The sequence below is a fragment of the Ctenopharyngodon idella genome, chromosome 18 (assembly GCF_019924925.1).
Source record: "Ctenopharyngodon idella isolate HZGC_01 chromosome 18, HZGC01, whole genome shotgun sequence".
NCBI lineage: Eukaryota > Metazoa > Chordata > Actinopteri > Cypriniformes > Xenocyprididae > Ctenopharyngodon > Ctenopharyngodon idella.
Window position 1 is genome coordinate 24,202,580 of NC_067237.1, and position 17,424 is coordinate 24,220,003.

At 38.0% G+C, this 17,424-nt stretch overlaps 1 protein-coding gene across 3 annotated transcripts in view; it reads left to right on the forward strand.

Moving 5' to 3' along the window:
* The window catches only part of zfpm1 (zinc finger protein, FOG family member 1), a 91,360-nt gene that overhangs the window by 67,183 nt on the left and 6,753 nt on the right, over positions 1-17,424 (forward strand). For 2 of the 3 annotated variants that reach the window (XM_051869497.1, XM_051869498.1), the window contains 3 exons: positions 3,570-3,703; positions 16,801-16,903; positions 16,985-17,203. In XM_051869497.1, coding sequence (XP_051725457.1) covers positions 3,570-3,703; positions 16,801-16,903; positions 16,985-17,203 — 456 coding nt within the window. Of the gene's footprint in view, positions 1-3,569; positions 3,704-9,972; positions 10,120-16,800; positions 16,904-16,984; positions 17,204-17,424 lie in introns of those variants that run through there. The other variant, XM_051869499.1, reaches the window with a different exon arrangement.

Here is a 17,424-nt window from a genome sequence, read left to right on the forward strand (position 1 = left end):
GTTGCTATGGCCCAACACAAGGGCAGCGTCACAATTGTGTCAGTGTATTGTGCAGGAAAATGGTAGGGTTTTAAAGATAAGACTTTTTGGTCTTTAGAGAGGTGTTTGGGTTGTTCACAAGGGTTAGGGCTGTAAATTGTCCAGCAGATGTTCTGAAAACAATTAACTTGATGGAAAGGTGTGGCAGAACTGTGTACTTAAAGTCACAATGAAATCAAATTTGACAATAAATGATATTTATTGATATTTATTAAATGATTTATCCATGCACATCATTTAAAAAAAAAAAAAAAAAAAAAAAAAAAAAGCACATGCCCTCGTTATCTTTAATTCAAATAACTTCCCCTCCCTCTTGCAGCAACATTGCTTCTCTTCTCTGTTTACGTGCTACTGGCATAAGGGGGGGGAAACCTGTCACTCACATGATATTAACCAATGGCAAACCGCAACAATCCAGCCGTCCAGTCAATTCCCGATGGACAAAATCAAGTTCCGCCCTACATTTTTTCTTGTACATGAAGCCATTTTACCACATATACATCACAATAGAGGGAAAAAAAGACTTAAAAAGACTCAACTTACGTTTCATGTCCACTTTAATACATTATGTTAAGAATTATATATATATATTACATTATATATTACCATAAATTATTTTTTTTTAATTTATTACTTAAATTATAATACCTATTATTAATGTCAAATTATATAATGATGATTATTATTATTATTATCAGTAAAAGTAGTCTGTATTATTAATTAATTAATATATATTTTATAGGACTTTTTTTTTTTTTTTTGTCATTGCTTTACTGGAATTTTGTATAGATTCTGAGAATCACCTTTAAGAGTATAAGAAATTGCAAAAACAAACAAACACAAACATCTGGTATTGAGATTTTTGGTGAAAATGTGCTTAAAGGTGCAAAGTGTAAATTTTAGGAGGATCTATTGACAGAAATGCAATATAATATACATAACTATGTTTTCAGTGGTGTATAAAGACCTTACATAATGAACTGTTATGTTTTTATTACCTTTAGAATGAGATAATTACTATCTACGTACACCGTGGGTCCTTTTACATGTTAAGTCGCCATTTTGTGCCGGCATGTTTCTACAGCAGCCCTAAACGGACAAACTGCTCTACAGAGTGCGTTTGCTTGATTGGCTACTCTCTGATGTCTCAGACGACAACATCTTTGTCCTGTGTTGGCCACCGTAGCTTCTCTATATTGCAATTCACAACCTCACTCCTAGATGCCGTTAAAATTCACACACTGCACCTTTAATTGTCACTAAAATATGCAAGAATCGAAAGGGTTTGAAAATCTTATTGTTTTGTTTGTTTGCTTGTTGTTGTTTACCTGGACCTTTTTCTGTTGGATTCACATATTCAAGTTCGAGTTAAAAAAAATAAAATAAAAAAAAACACCTGAAATTTTACTGTTAAAAATCTACCTGTTGGCAGTCACCATCTGCTGAGCACAGATGGTGTAGGAATTGCTTATGTAGGAATTATGCCAGTGCTATAGTAGTCTATTGGTAATAATGGCTGCTGTAGTGATAAGATTAGGTCATGTGAGAGGTCAGGGTGGGTACTGATGCTGGGCTTAGATTAGAAGGCATACAGTAGATAGGAGTCATTGACTCTGTGCTGCGGATGTACAACACTGGACTTTAGACTGCTGATAGAGGCCTAACCTCTCATTATTAACAAACCAAACCCACCACTGACTGATTTATAACTAATCATTAATACTGCCTTTTAGACAATTACAGTGATATTTTCTGCTAAGTCTCTTTCTCACTCGGTGATGTGTTTCTGTCCTGCATCCGTCCCATTCCACCTATGTACCCTTCTCTCTCACTCCCGTTGCCCTCTCTCTCCCTCACGCCCTCCCCCGCTTCACGTCTTGGCTGTGGGAAAGCCATTTTATCAGCGTCTGTCTGTTGTTCTCTGGTGGGGATAGATACAGAGAAGATAGATGAGTGTTTTGACATGGAGAGTGTTAGACAAACACTCTTATCGGCCCCAGCACTTTAGCCCGACCCCCAAAAGCGAGGCTGGTGGGGGGGCTAAAGGGAGGGGGTAGTTAAACAGAGCTGCACTGGGATGAAGATGCTGGAATGGACTGGAGCACCACCACAGGTCGGCGTCTCCATCGACTCTACTTTTAAAGTTACCAACTGTAGCGAGGAAATGTGCGGAAGAGCTTTCCTAATAAATGTATATTTTAAAACATAAATAGTAGGTTGAGTGAACGTTGGGTTTTGTGTTAGCTGTGCCATATCTCTATTTGTGGAGCCTGTGTTTGTTCCTGTGTTAGGCCTGCGTTTGTGACTCAACAAAGCCTTGACTCCCATCACACTGCACTTATCTCTAATAGGAAGTACAGAAGTTGTCCCTGTTTTGGTCCACTGACACTGCTCGGTGAGCACCAAACTCCCCCTAGTGGTGCTAGACGTGGTAGTCTATTTTCGAATTGATAGTCAATAAGGATAAAGACTGAAATAGATATGGTTTGGTAAGGTGTTCTGAATGGTTTTTACACATTGCTATGTGGTTGCTAGGTTGTTGCTTGTTGGCCCGATGAAGTCGAAAGAGCCAGCCTCCAAGTCTCTGGTATTCTGGTTCTTAGATATTGCTCAGATCCCTTCTGTACCATTATTTATTTATTATTCTTTAAATAATTTATCATATTATGTTACTGGAATTTTTTTAAATTTAGATATACTTTTAGGATTATCTAATGCTCACTTGAAGTTGATACTTAGAAACACTACAAGTTTAATAACACTGTTAAATGATTCATTTGTTTTGTCATTTTAATTATTTATCAATATATTGATTTTTTTTTTTTTTTTTTATGTTATCTCCAAATGATTTTTTTTCATGCTGTACATTATACTGTTATGATGTCTAATTTCATTTGTAACATTGAAATGATTGTTTTTTAGTGTTTTATTTTTTATTTATTTAGATAAAATTTTAATAGCGACCATTTATCAGTTATCATCCATAACATGAAAAAAATTATCCACTTATCAGCTAGAATTTTAATATCAATGCTTTCCTACTTAAAGGGATTGTTCACCCAAAAATGAAAAATCTGTCATAATTTACACATTCTCAAGTTGTTCCAAACCTATATGAATTTCTTTCTTCTGCTGAACACAAAAGAAGATATTTTGAAGAATGTCAGTTGATGGGTCTCATTGACTTCCATAGTATTTTTTCCATACTATGGAAGTCATTGGGGTCCATCAACTGTTTGGTTGCCCATATTCTTCAAAATATCATCTTTTGTGTTCAGCAGAAGAAAGACATTCAAACAGGTTTGGAACAACTTCGGGGGTGAATAAATGATGACAGAATTTTCATTTTTTGGTGAACTATCCCTTTAAGTAGGAAAACATCGATATTAAAATTCTAGCTGATAAGCGGATAATTTTTTTATTATTTTTAAGCGGATAATCCCTTATCCCTATCACCAAAAAACCAACACTCCTTCCTTTAATTGTTACTCTGATATATTTACACTCTTTCTCCCACTGTGTGTAAACAGATGATCTTATGCTAAGCGGCAGTGCTGATGACTTCAAGGTCCTGGCCCTCAGGGATCTGTCAGGTGACACCGTGTGGGGTCCTTTTTCTGGCAGCATCCAATCAGGAGAGACCACAGATGGACCTGCCAGTGAGGTAAGAGTGATATGAAGGGGTCATCGATCATGTCATGTGGATATTTGGTTAAGATTCCTATCTCACCTCTGTTCAATCATAACTCTAATGTTACAGTTAGAAACAAACAACATGTTATTACCATATTGGAGCTGCTAATATCAAGTGTTTTTTGACACGTTACCATATATTGTAGCCTTGTGTTGTATTAGAGTATCAGTCATGTGCTGTAGGTCATGTGATGTCAGCTCTGGGAGAGGTTTCCTGGCTCAGACCATGTTCTCAAACATTTTAGAGATAACACAAACCCGTACACACTTTTACACACAGGCAAAGTTCCTCGCCTGGCTGATTTCCATAGAAGATGGATGCATACAAAATATTGCATGTTTTTGATTCAAGAGTAGGTAGTCAGTGAAATGTATTGTGTATTAAGTAAAACAGGGTTGAATTTATCATTCACCCCCCTTGGTGCTAACCTATTAAATTGAGGATGAATGGGCGGACGTCTGCTTTGCACTGATTCAAAGTGAGGAGTAATCCACGGGAGTATGGGTGTATGCAAATGGAAGTGCAGGTCTTGAGCGAGTGTCATCTTTTTTTTTTTTCCCCTCGTCCGTTCCTGCACGAGATTGGCTAGACCCCCACCCCCCAGACGGACGCTTCTCTTTTATCTCAGCATGGCGCCATCCTCTTGGACAACAAACCCCAGTGATTGATTTCTACTTGATAGGCTCTCATTTCTAAGATTTCATTTATTATGAGAATTTCTAAGGCCGCGCACCCCGCGCGCTCTCCCCTCCCTGCACCTTTCCTTCACCTCCTCCTAATCTCTCTCCCTTCCTCTTTCTCTCTCTCTCTCTTTTTTTTTAAGAAAAATCTCGTTATCGAGGCAGGGCTTTGTTGATGATTTTCGGCTCAGAACTTTCACATTCGCATTCTATCGCGTTTGCTCTCGCTCCACTATCTCTTCGTTGAAGGAGTGTGTATCTGGCAGAGATAATGTGTCGAATCTCACATTCCTACGGCATCTCTCGCCGTCCCTCCACATCCTCCGGAGTCTGGAGCTGCTGGGGTCACTCGGCGTCAGGGTCCGTCCTGTCACGACTGCGCTTGTGTATTTCTCGGTCTCCCTGTTCTAGAGTTTAATCTGAGACACTGTGAGACATGAAATGGGTTGGGTTAAAGCAAAGTGAGCTATTTGTAAATTAGTTGAAATCAAGTACGGTATTGTATTTGTTACAAAATACACTTTCATACTGAATTGTGTTGGTTTTGGTCATACAGGAGTACATCTAATTTATAATTTGTTTATTTTTACTGTCCGCATGAGGATTTAGTGTAGGCCTTAAGTAGGGCTGTGCGATTATTCGTAACTGATTTTTCGATTTTGGCTTCCAACAATTATGAAAACAAGATAATCGAGGTAAAACGATTATTATACTGCTGCCACAATGCGGTGCGCTTTCTTTCCTCCTTAAGCCAAACTTAACATCCAGATCAGCTGAGTAAGTGACTTGCAGTCTACTGTTGCTAAACTGCGGCATGTGCCTGATATTAAAGTGTCAAACGCATGTGTAACAGTATATTGGATCCGTTCAGCTCTTAAAGTGACAGCAGCCTAATAAACCTGCTGCAGACTGTCATTAATGTTAATCAAACGATAAAAGACAAAGATAAAATCACTCACTGCTCTTGAATGAATAACTTTTGTAGCTTTACTAAGGATTAATCTATATTTATACAGTGAAGGCTATGCAGTGTTATTTTACATTTAAATACTTTATTCTTTGTTCTGTTGTAGGCTATCACTTATCTGAATACCACTGTTAATACATCTTCCTTTAGTATCTTTGTTCTTATTGTATTGCTGACTGTTTACTTGTCTTCTGTAACTGTTTTGAGGACCTTTTACTTAGCTACATTAGTTAACCTACTATTAGTTTTTGCTGAAGTAGCCTATCAAAAATTTTATCTAAAATGACTCATATCATGAAGTAAAACTTTAATCATATCATCCACCAATAATAATAAATAATTATAATCAATATTGACCAAAATTATTGCGATTATGATTTTTGCCATAATTGAGCAGCTCTAGCGTTAAGACATGTTAAGCTTCTCTTAACATCTTAACGCCTATGAATTCTGTGAAAACTCTCGTGTTCCAACAGGTCCTTTTTATTATTGATTATCTCTTTGAGCTGGCTGTTTTATGTAAATCTTTAAATTTGCATATTTACAGAAACCACCATAGCATGTTATCTATTTGAATATGTCTTTGATAACCCAAAGACTGAAAAAGCTTATATGAACAGTCATCTCTGTGTGTCCAGGTGTCTTCATTGGGATGATTGACACTTTCCATAACAGATGCATTATCACTGTTACATAAGTTTCCATTGTAAAATAACCGTTATGCACACCCCTTTTTTAATAGACATTTAAACAATGTAAACAACATCAGTAGACGCAAAGCTATTTAGACGCTTAAAATTAACGTTTTAAAATGTATGAATGTCTTTGGATTACATAATAAACCTAGAGACTGAATTTGAGGGAAACTGACTTCTAACATGCACTAAAATCACCTCAAAACCATTTAAAATAATTGGCAAAAAGATTAGGAAAAGTCAAATTAGCTCTAGCATAATTTGTTTACAGATGAACATGATTTCTTATTTTGTTTCCTAATGCAATTACATTGACATTTTTAAGTGTCCAAAAGTGTTCTAATACTTTTTAGGATCACTGTATAATATATATATTTTTTTAATCAAAACATCTTCACTAAATATTATCAGATTTATAGATATAAATATATTATGTAATTTTATCTATTATTTTGCATATTATATAGTGTTTGTTATAATATACATTACCATTCAGAAGTTTGGGTCGGTAAGATTTTTAAAATGTTTTTAAAAGAAAGAAGTCTATAATGCTCACCAAGGCTGAATTTAATATGATCGTGCAAGCAGTCATATTGTTAAATATAACAATTTAAAATATCGGTAAAATATCTTTTGAAATGTAATTTATTCCTGTGATGGTAAAGCTGAATCAGCATCATTACTCCAGTCTTCAGTGTCACATGATCCTTCATAAATCATTCTAATATGCTGATTTGCTGCTCAAGAAACATTTATTAATATTATTATTAATGCTGAAAACAGTTGTGCTGCTTAATATTGTTATGGAAACCATGATACATTTTTGAAAGAACAGCATTTATTTGAAATGGAAATCTTTTGTAACAAAAGTCTTTAACCTTTGATCAACAATACATCCTTGTTGAATAAAAGTATACATTTCTTTAAAAAAAATTACTGATTTTTGAACGGTAAAGTATTATATATTTAATATATTATAATACAATATTTTTCTGTGTAATCATTGTACTGTAAACATGTAAGGACATATCATTGATGCTGTGATTAGCCTTTTTTTGATGTTGACATGAGCAGAACTGTCAGTCAGACTTTTGGTGGTTAAAAAAAATGTTCGCTAGTTGCAAACAAGTGCAGAACAACTTCCACTACCACGTCGCCATTGTTCTTTCCACTTCGCCTCTCCTGTTATTTCGTGGAACGCCGCCCAAAGGCACGATGGTAGCGGGTGGGGAGTTCAAAGCGTTATCATGCACCGAGCGCCTTTTCATCATGTTTTAGAAACAAGCGTCCCAACTAATCCCCCAATAATCTCTCCAGGAGAACTGCTCAGATAAGCCCCGCCACCCACTGCTCTCCAGCCCACTTTTTTAGGGGGAGCCCCGCTCTCCCCCCTCTCTGCCACCCCACAAAGGACACGTGAAGGTGAGCGCTCTTCATCTTTCTCTTTTTCCTCTCTCGCCCACCCTTCTTCCTCGCACCAACAGGGTTTGTTTACCCTCATCCCAATCTCTGGTTTATCTACATCTGTCAGTAGAGTGATCTCAGAGAGTTACCCCTCGCTACACATGCTTTTCCCTGAAAGGAATGCATGAATACCCTTAATTATTGGCCCTCTCAATTATCTGCATAATGATAAAAGGGAAAGCAAGTCAAGCTTCAAATGGGAGTCCAATTGAGAGCATCACACATTGGCACCTGTGGACCTCTCTGCTCTCCACCCAGAGAGGTGCAGAAATGTAGCGGAATTGGTTGGAACATCAAAATATGTTCAAAGTAGAGAAACTGACCAAAAAATAGTGCAGAGAATTTAATAAAACAGGTATAAAGTGTAAAGTTGAAAGGTTTATTTCAAAGGTTCAGAGGTGTTTTTGTCTTGTTTTTCAATCAAATATTTGTATATTAATAACATTAGTTTTTAAAAAAGAATTTTTGTTAGATTAAACTTTTTAGAAAATACATAATTTTCTTACCACTTTTTATATTAATCATAAACCTCACTTTTTTAATTAAAAACATATATAAAACATAAAACCGCCAGCTCAAAGTGATCATCAATACAAAAGGACCTGTTAGAACAGGAGAGTTTTCACAGAAATCGTAGGCGTTAAGACATTAAGCGAAGCTTCCTCATGCACACAGTAAAAAAAAATAAGCAAATTATATATTAGATGCACTCCTGTATAACAAAACCCGCAATATTAAAAAAAGTTCAATATATATTCTTTGAAAACAAGATAATATCTAATGGATTTTTTTTTTCAGAATACAGAAAAAACAGTAATATATTGATATGCTGTTTAAGAAACATTTCTTCTTATCATCAATGTTTACAACATTTTTGTGGAAATCATAATACATTTTTTCCAGGATTCTTTGATAAATAGAAAGTTCAAAAGAACTGACAACTCTTGGAAGATTAATTTAAATGTGTTGAGCAGCAAGCATTGGCTGCAGATGCAACATGGACCAATCAGCTTGTGCCAAGTAGTTAACTCTGTAATTATCAGCTTGCGTTAGAACCATGAGCCTGTGCCATCTAGAGTTTCGTGACAGAACTATATATATATATATATATACAAAAATACTGATTAATAGAAAGATTTTTTGTGGGAAGCAACAACACTCATCACTTCAGATATGTGCAAAGAGGTACGGTTAACGTTTGATCGTCATGTACTTGGATTTGCAGGCTTTACAGTGGAGAAAACGACAAAGAAAGATAGGATGGGTGGGGAGTGGAGAGAGGGAACCTTCCTCTATCTCCGAGCCCGATCACCGGCAGATCAGGAGCCCGCTTTCCAAGAGTGCCTCATTTTCAAATCTCTTATCGCACCTTTTTAAGTATCACAGTTTTCCATTTTTACATGTCATTTGCATGCTGCTCATCTCAACTGGATGCTGTTTTCTGGAGGGATGTGTATGCGGAGATGTGCTGCTATTTGCTTTGGGTTCATACATAGGAATATATGTGTGTAAGTGCTTTCGGTTGGATGTGTGCGAACGAGGCCTGAAAAAAGAGAAAGATGGAGAAAAGGAGAGGGGAAAAAAGGATATGTGTGTGAGAGAGGCGGATGAGAGAAGGTTTCTGATTGTTATCGCCCTTCCTTTTCTTCTCTGTATTTTTGGAGGATTCACACACTGACCTCTTTGTTTGGGACAGTATGAACCCCTTTTCTACCCCCCCTTTTGGGAAAGAAACCATTTCCTGTGGAAAGGAGATAGAGAGAGGGGTAGACGGAGGGATAGGATTGGGAGAAGAGGTTGGAAAAGTGAGAAAGGGATGTGTGGAGAGATATGGAGAGGAATAGATAGCGAGAAGGAGATGGAGACAAAGAGTGTGGCGGAGCATGAAAAGAGGGATATGGACAGATGAGGAGAGGGATAAAGGTGGAGATAGTAGAGAAACAGGAACAGAAGAAGATAACGCTGGAGTAAAAAGCAGAAAAATGAGAAAGAGAGGTAGAGAGGACACTGGTACTGGAGAAACATACAGTGGGAGCAGGGTTAGGTTTCATTTTAGTCATAGAAGTTTTTCTTTTGACGAACATATCTGTTAAATTTAGTTAATATTTAATTGTATTGTATCCATTTTAGTCCATTGTAATCTGAAGTGGCATATAATTTTAATATCACAAAAATAACAAGGCTGTGAGTGATGGTGTTAAATGTGGGAATGATTCAATGGGCCAGCAGGTTTGATGTAGGATCCAGTGTAATTAATTCAATGTATTTTATGTCAGAATAGGGGCCCAGAATTCCTGGTTACGATCCTGTTTTACAAATTTTTTAGGCTTGTGTTCATTTTCTGTTTTAGAGACTGTTTAGTATGTTGCACTAAAAAAGGTACAGTATGTATAATTACACACTTAATAATAATAATTCCTTACATTTATATAGCGCTTTCCTGGGCATTCAAAGCGCTTTACGTATTGAAGGGGGAATCTCCTCAACCACCACCAATGTGCAGCATCCACCTGGATGATGCGACGGCAGCCATATTGCGCCAGAACGCCCACCACACACCAGCTTATTGGTGGAGAGGAGACACTTTGACTAGCATGCAACTTAGTTCAATTCATTTTCTTTACACGTAGAAGTTGTAATATTAGGTTAATGTTGTGGATATCAGTGATTATTCTCACAAACACTATAGTTCTTTTGCATGAAATTGATCAAAAGTGACAGTAAAGACATTTATAATGTTAGAAAAGATTTCTGTTTCAAATAAATGCTGTTCTTTTGAACTTTCTATTAATTAAAGAATCCTGAAAAAATTTACTGTTTCCACAAAAATTAAGCAGCACGACTGTTTTTAACATTGGTGATAATCAATGAGCAGCAAATCAGTATATTAGAATGATTTCTGAAGGATCATGTGACACTGAAGACTGGAGTAATGATGCTGAAAATTCAGCTTTACCATCAAATATATTCGAATAGAAAACCAGTATTTTAAATTGTAATAATATTTCACGATATTACTGTTTTTACTGTATTTTTTGATCAAATAAATGCAGCTTTGCTGAAGAACATAAGAGACTTCTTTCAAAAACATTAAAAAATTTTACTGACCCGACCCCAAAATTTTGAACTGTATTGATGTGTTTAAATGAGCTAGTTAGCCTGCTGGTAAAGCAGTTTGGTTTACTGCTGTTTATCTCTTTCAGTTAAAGCCAATTCACACTGAAAAGACAAACGCCAACAAACACGTTTGTTGGGTTTTGTCAGATTAGTTACCCTTATCGGCATCTGTTGCATTGGTAAGGGTTTGTTTTCACCCAACTGTACATGTTTAGTCAGCGTTTGTCGGTCTGTTGGGTCTGTGTGAACATGACAGCTATTTTTAATAAAATTCTAAATCCAACGGCCAACTTGTTTGTTGGTGTTTTGAATTGGCCTTTCCAGCATATCAATCCCCAACATACTATGACTGGATTATAGATCCTTTTTAAAAAATTTCTTCTCTTTTTGTCATATTTTTGTTGAACTATAGTTTTGATTACTCTTTTCCCTCTCATATTCATATCGCAAAGTCAACAAACATTTTTCTTCAGTAATCTCAGTAAATTGAGACAATTAACACTGAGAGGGCGCCTCATTTAACAATGGCTCTTTTATGACTTGCACTTTCAGTCCACACCAGGGCTTTTTTTATTTTTTTTGTTCACTTATTGCAAGTGTTGCATCACAGACCACTGCAGGATTACACATTGTCAGATACATACTGTCATATCTTGAGCAAACAAATTTTAAAACCTTGTTCCACACTATCATAATGAGCATCGGTTTTAGTGTATTTGCACACTGTTTAATGCGTTAAACATTTACATGTGAAGCATATGGAGTGTGCGTTCCAGAGACGCATAAATGATGATTTCAAGAATGTCAGAAAGACCGGACTGTCCTTTGGCTGCTGGAAGATGAGTTCAGTCAGTTTGATGGGTTTTAATTGGCTCTGTAAACCTGGATGGATTTGACTCAGGGGGTCATACTGTAGGGTCACAGAGAGATACAGCCCTGCCTCTCTCTTTAATGAGACGGTGAAAGATTTTTTTCCCTACCGAAAGGAGACAAAATGAGAAACGAAAATCATCCAAGAATCATTTGCATTCAACTTTTATCAGAGCGAGAGGAGGGTGTTTTTAAGAACGATAACGCTGCGAGTGGCATGCACCAGGCTTGACTGTAAGAGTGTGTTAAGGGTGTTGTGGTATGATGGTGGTGCACAAGTGTGTGTGTTTGTGTGCGTGGAAAGGTGCATCTACCTCTTTCCTGATGGCGTGTGTGTGTAAGGAGGAGAGAGGGAGGGGGCTGGTTAATATCAGACCAAATAATTAGATTCGCTATCAGGGCGGCGGCAGCAGTGCGGGGATCAGGCAGATTAAAGCACGGCCGTCGTCATTAATATTCATGAGGGAGCAGGGCTCGGACGAGGGGGCTTAGACTGTTCCTCAAAGCTCCGCACTCGGTGGGGCTTAAAGCGTCGCTCTCAAAGTACCCTAGTTCCTTGTGTGTGAGGGGGTGGGGGGTATATTCACCAACACCAGGGTTACACTCTAAAACATGTGGTGGTCCCATACCAGTCAACATTTAGGCAGGCTAAATACACATAAATGACTACATAATACATTATTAATAAAAATATTAAGAAACATGAATAAGTCATGTTATTATGATAATAGTATTTTCTAGCTATGGCAGAATCAGGGAATATGCCTAGCATTGAAGTCATCACAAAATGAAAAAGGAATATTTTTGTTTGCAATCAACATCAGTTGATTCAGTTCCACCTGTAACACGGTTTCTGCCTCCGTCCATCCCTTAGTGATGAAGGTCGAAATGGCCGGTGTGCCGTTGTGATTAACGTCATTTTTCCCACCGTGTCCGATATTAAAATCAGTGCGACACACTTTGCAAAAGGCGTGGGCATTGTCGATATGGCTTTGAGATATGAAATTAAATTCTGTCGTCCACCTGTTGTTAAATTTACTTATTACACGGCTCTGTGGAACACTTGATTCTGATTGGTCAATCGCGGCATCCAGCGGTTTGTTATTCCCCGATAACAACCGCTAAAAACAGATAACACAAGGCTCATCCGGGTAACTGAAGTCTGCAGCGCTATACGCTTACTAGGAACGTTATTTCATTGTAGAAGTTTTGCGTTTGGTGTGCTAATAAAATATTAAAATGCAGTCAAATCAATATTTGTGTACAGTTATTTAATTATGTCATCCGGTATCACGGATTCGCGGTCTGTTTCGTACAAACGCAGCTGCTGCCATTTTGCAACTGTTGTTTTGTTCACTTTAATGGATTTTAAGATAACAAACGGGTACGATTTTAAATCGGTTTCATCTCAGATCAACATCTCTTATCCCCATAATCATTTATGTTGTGAAATGCCGTGTAATATGTGGTATGACTGTACCGTATCTCTTAAATGTCCGTTTTTTTGTTTTTTATGAACTTGCCGCTTGCTAGCAACTGCTCTTTCCGTGGAAGTTTTGCGTTTTAAGAGCTAATAAAATATTTTGGCTCAGATCAATATTTCATGTCTAATTATTTGTGGCAAGTAGCCACAAATAATTAGATACTGTACATCTAGCCGGTTGTTAATGCAGAATAAACCCCTTCAGGCTTATGCAAAAATCCTGATCACCCTGATGGGGTTTATTCTGCGATAACAACTGGCTGGATGTACATTATCCTTTACGTGTAAGCCTATATTTTGTTTTTTGTTTTTTCACCGGAGCACCACCTTCGCCTTCCATTTCTACCAGTGATGCTTGATTCAACTTCCCGCGTCTAATGTCTGCGCAGGCAACAGCGCAACTGGGTTATAGGTTGCCAGGTTGAGGTTACAAATGGGTTGAAATTTGTATGATATGTCGATTGTGTGATTAGGATGCGTTTCATACAAGATCTGGCAACTGGACAACCTTGGAATAATATATTGATATGATTATTTATTCATATAACAAGGTTTGGGACATGCAAATCATGGGAGTTTCCCAGGAGAAATAACAAATGTGAGGGGAGATGGGTGTGAAATACAGGGGAGACTCCCTAGAAAAACGGAAGTGTTGACAGGTATGGGCGGTCCTGCTTTATAATAGTGTACTTTCTGTCTTTCACCACACTGTCTTTCAGCACCCACATTAACACGGGTGGCGTGACTCAAATGTGTCACCTGCATTTTTAGGCCTGTTACAACAAGAGTGTGTCAACTTTCAAAGTGGAGCCTTATTTATTACCTTTAACATTTAGTCTTTAAAGGGTTAGCTCACCCAAAAATGAAATTTCTGTCATTAATTACTCACCCTCATGTCGTCCCAAACCGTAAGACCTTCGTTCATCTTCGGAACACAAATTAAGATATTTTTGATGAAATCTTAGAGCTTCTGACATCCCTATACATAGCAACGTCATAACAAATTTTAAGGCCCAGAAAGGTAGTAAAGACATTGTTAAAATAGTCCATGTGACTACAGGGGTTCATTTCTTTGTTCTGCTGTACACAAAGGAAGATTTTTGGAAGAATGTTTGTAACCAAGCAGATCTCGCCCCCCCATTGACTATCATAGTATTTTTTTCCTTATTATGGTAGTCAATGGGGGGTGAGATCTGCTTGGTTACAAACATTCTTCCAAATATCTTGCCACTTAGTCTTTGCCCAAGTGATGTGTCTGGTCATCTCGTCACTTACCGATCTCCTTTATTTAGCCAAGTAAAAATAAGGACCTTCTGTGTTTGTCTTGATCGCTTTGAACCAGTTCCTGTTAGCTATTCACAACGGGTCATAACCATTTACATCTTCACTTACTCCCCGTGTGCATCTGCGTGTGCAGATCTGTCTGTGTGTCAATATGTGTGTGTGTTTAATTAGAGAGCGCGTTTGTCTGGAAGTGTTTTGTCAAAGGCGAGGGCTGACCAGGCTGCCCTCTCCTTTTGTGAAGCTTAAAGTCGAGTCGTGTTAAATGAGTCTGAAACAAATTAGCAGAAGCACGCAGCACTTATGCCACAGACGGCTCCAGCATTGGGTTTCAAATTAAAACAAAAGGAGCCCTATCTCCTTATCAGCACTAGTTCCCCATGAAATACAATACGGACTGTATCTTCAGGCAAGAACAGACAGAATTAGAAAGAAACCCTTCAGCTGTCCTCCTCTGCGGCCCATCTCTTCCCCTCATCCTCTCGACTGGTGGCTTTTATCCTCCTTTACACAGTTGAACTAATGTCTTTTCATTTTCTCCTGTCTTTAAAGTTGATTTGGTAGCATGTCCGGGATATACTAGTCTCCCCAAGGGCATGTCTTTAACTTAGTGTAGCCGAGTGAATAAAGGAGTGGGAATCTTTTCTTAAATGTGGTTATTAATGAACTTGGCCTGCAGAAATGCTGCCACCTAGTGGAATGGACCAGTCACACTCAAATAATTTGCTCTAAAATGAGACATGCAATTTTGTGAATTTCCACCTGAAAATCAACCTTTCAGTTCATGTACAGCCTATTTTAAGCACCATATAATGCCTTTATTGTGGCTGAATTGGGATAGACGTTCTGCTGATCATTGTGACTGAGAATTTCTATTAAAGGATTAGTTCATTTTCAAATGAAAATTTGCCCAAACTTTACTCACCCTCAAGCCATCCTAGGTGTATATGACTTTCTTCTTTCTGATGAACACAATCTGAGAAATATTAATTAATATCTTGACGCATCCAAGCTTTATAATGGCAGTAAGCATTACCAAACGAGTATGAGCTGAGGATCCATACACATCCATCCATCTATCATAAACATATTCCACATGGCTCCAGGGGGTTAATGAAGGCCTTCTGAAGTGAATCGATGCGTTTGTGTAAAAAAATATCCATATTTAACCAGTTATGAAGTAAAATATGTAGCTTCCGCCAGACCGCCTTCCGTATGCTACTTACGAAGAAAGTGTAAATCTCTCAGTTCAGAAAGCTTACGCTACGTCCTACGCCTTCCCCATTCAGCTTACGGAAAAAGTTTAACTGACGCGACGCCAGTTTACACTTTCTTCGTAACTTGAATACAGAAGGCGGTCTGGCGGAAGCTAGATATTTTACTTCATAACTTGTTAAATATGGATATTTCTTTTACACAAACACATCGCTTCGCTTCAGAAGACCTTTGTTAACCCCCCGGAGCCGTGTGGAGTATGTTTATGATGAATGGATGTGGATGGAGACACTTTCTTTAGCTCATACTCATTTGGTAACGCTTAGTGCCATTATAAAGCTCGGATGCGTCAGGATATTTATTAATATTTCTCAGATTGTGTTCATCAGAAAGAAGAAAGTCATATACACCTGGCTTGAGGCTGAGTAAAGGTTTTCATTTGAAAGTGAACTAAACCTTTAAATCTGATGCTGAGAAGGGTTTATTTCCCATTAAACCTATTAACAAATTCTTCTGCTGAACAGTGAAAAGATTGTGTGGGAGGGTCCAGGTGTGTCTATTAGGATATTTGCCAGCTGCCTATACACACTTCCACCTTTGCATACTCTGTTTAGTTTACCGAAAATGTTCAGTTGAAATGGATCCTGTATATACCCGCATGATATCCCCTTTCCAACTGCCATTGTGAATTTCCTGGGTGTTTTTCCCCCCCTTTTTTTCTCACTCAGGGCATCCCTGAGCCCAGTCCGCTATGGTAGGATGTTTTTTTTTTTTTTTTAACACTTTTAATGTCTGTGGTCAGAAGTTAAATTATTAAAAAGCTATTTATTGGTCTTGAAGTGTAGGTCTGCTTGTATGATATTAAAAGTTAAAAGAGGTATGCAGGATGCTGAATTTTAATGGCACACTATCAGGAAGAAGGGATTAAGTGTGCATGTGCTTTTTGTATTTCTTTGAACATAACATAAAACCATTTCTTGAGCTGAAAAAAAGTCACTGTGTCTCTCACAGATAAACAGGTGGTTTTCTGTTGGAAACTGCAATTCAAAAGCAAGTTTTGTAGTGAATAGTCAGCTGGAAAATATAGGAACAGAGCAGAGAAATTAGTAGTGGTCAGCCAATAAGGGTTATTGTAGATTTTAAAGGCAATAGTTATTGTCTATTTTAGAAATAAAGGAACAATAACCTCTCCGTTAGATCTACTGTAAGTGTCCCACTGAGGCCTGCTCTACCTTTATCTCTGTTCTTTTAAAATTGCAGGCTGACCTTGTTTCTCTTTCCCTTCTTGTGTTTAGAGCCCTGTAATGTCTCTGAAGTGTGAGGAGGCAGACTGCTGGCTCAGAAGAATTCCTGTGACCTCAAGCCTCACCGAGTCAAACTGCACCATCTACAGTCAGGGTATGACACAAAAACACATACACCTCTCACATTCACTACAGTATTAGATGGAGAGTCTAACAGTGACGGTTTGTTTTCTAGGAGGAGCGTTATTCTGTAAGCTGACACAGGAGCTGTCCAGTGGAGATGCACTTCTGGCAACGCTGTCCTGCTCCACAGCGGAACAATCGGCAGCAACTCAGACCCACGGGGTGCGAGTGAAGGAGGAGCCTGCGTATCCCGCCGCTCTGCATTCTGAGATCCAGCTCCTCCCACAACAGGCTGGCATGGCTGCCATCTTAGCAACTGCTGTCGTTAATAGTGAGTCATTGCTTGCTGATAAACACAACATGTCTTCACAGCTTCTTGCGTTTTTATGAGTGTGTTTATATCTGTGATGAGGGATGGTGGGCCGTGTTTTTGCATATGTGCGTAAATCATGACGCATAAGGCACAATAGATTAAACCAGAAAGTACCATGATGTTACTGTTTTTAGACACTATAACATAGCAATATTCTTTTAATACTGTTTTATGGGTAT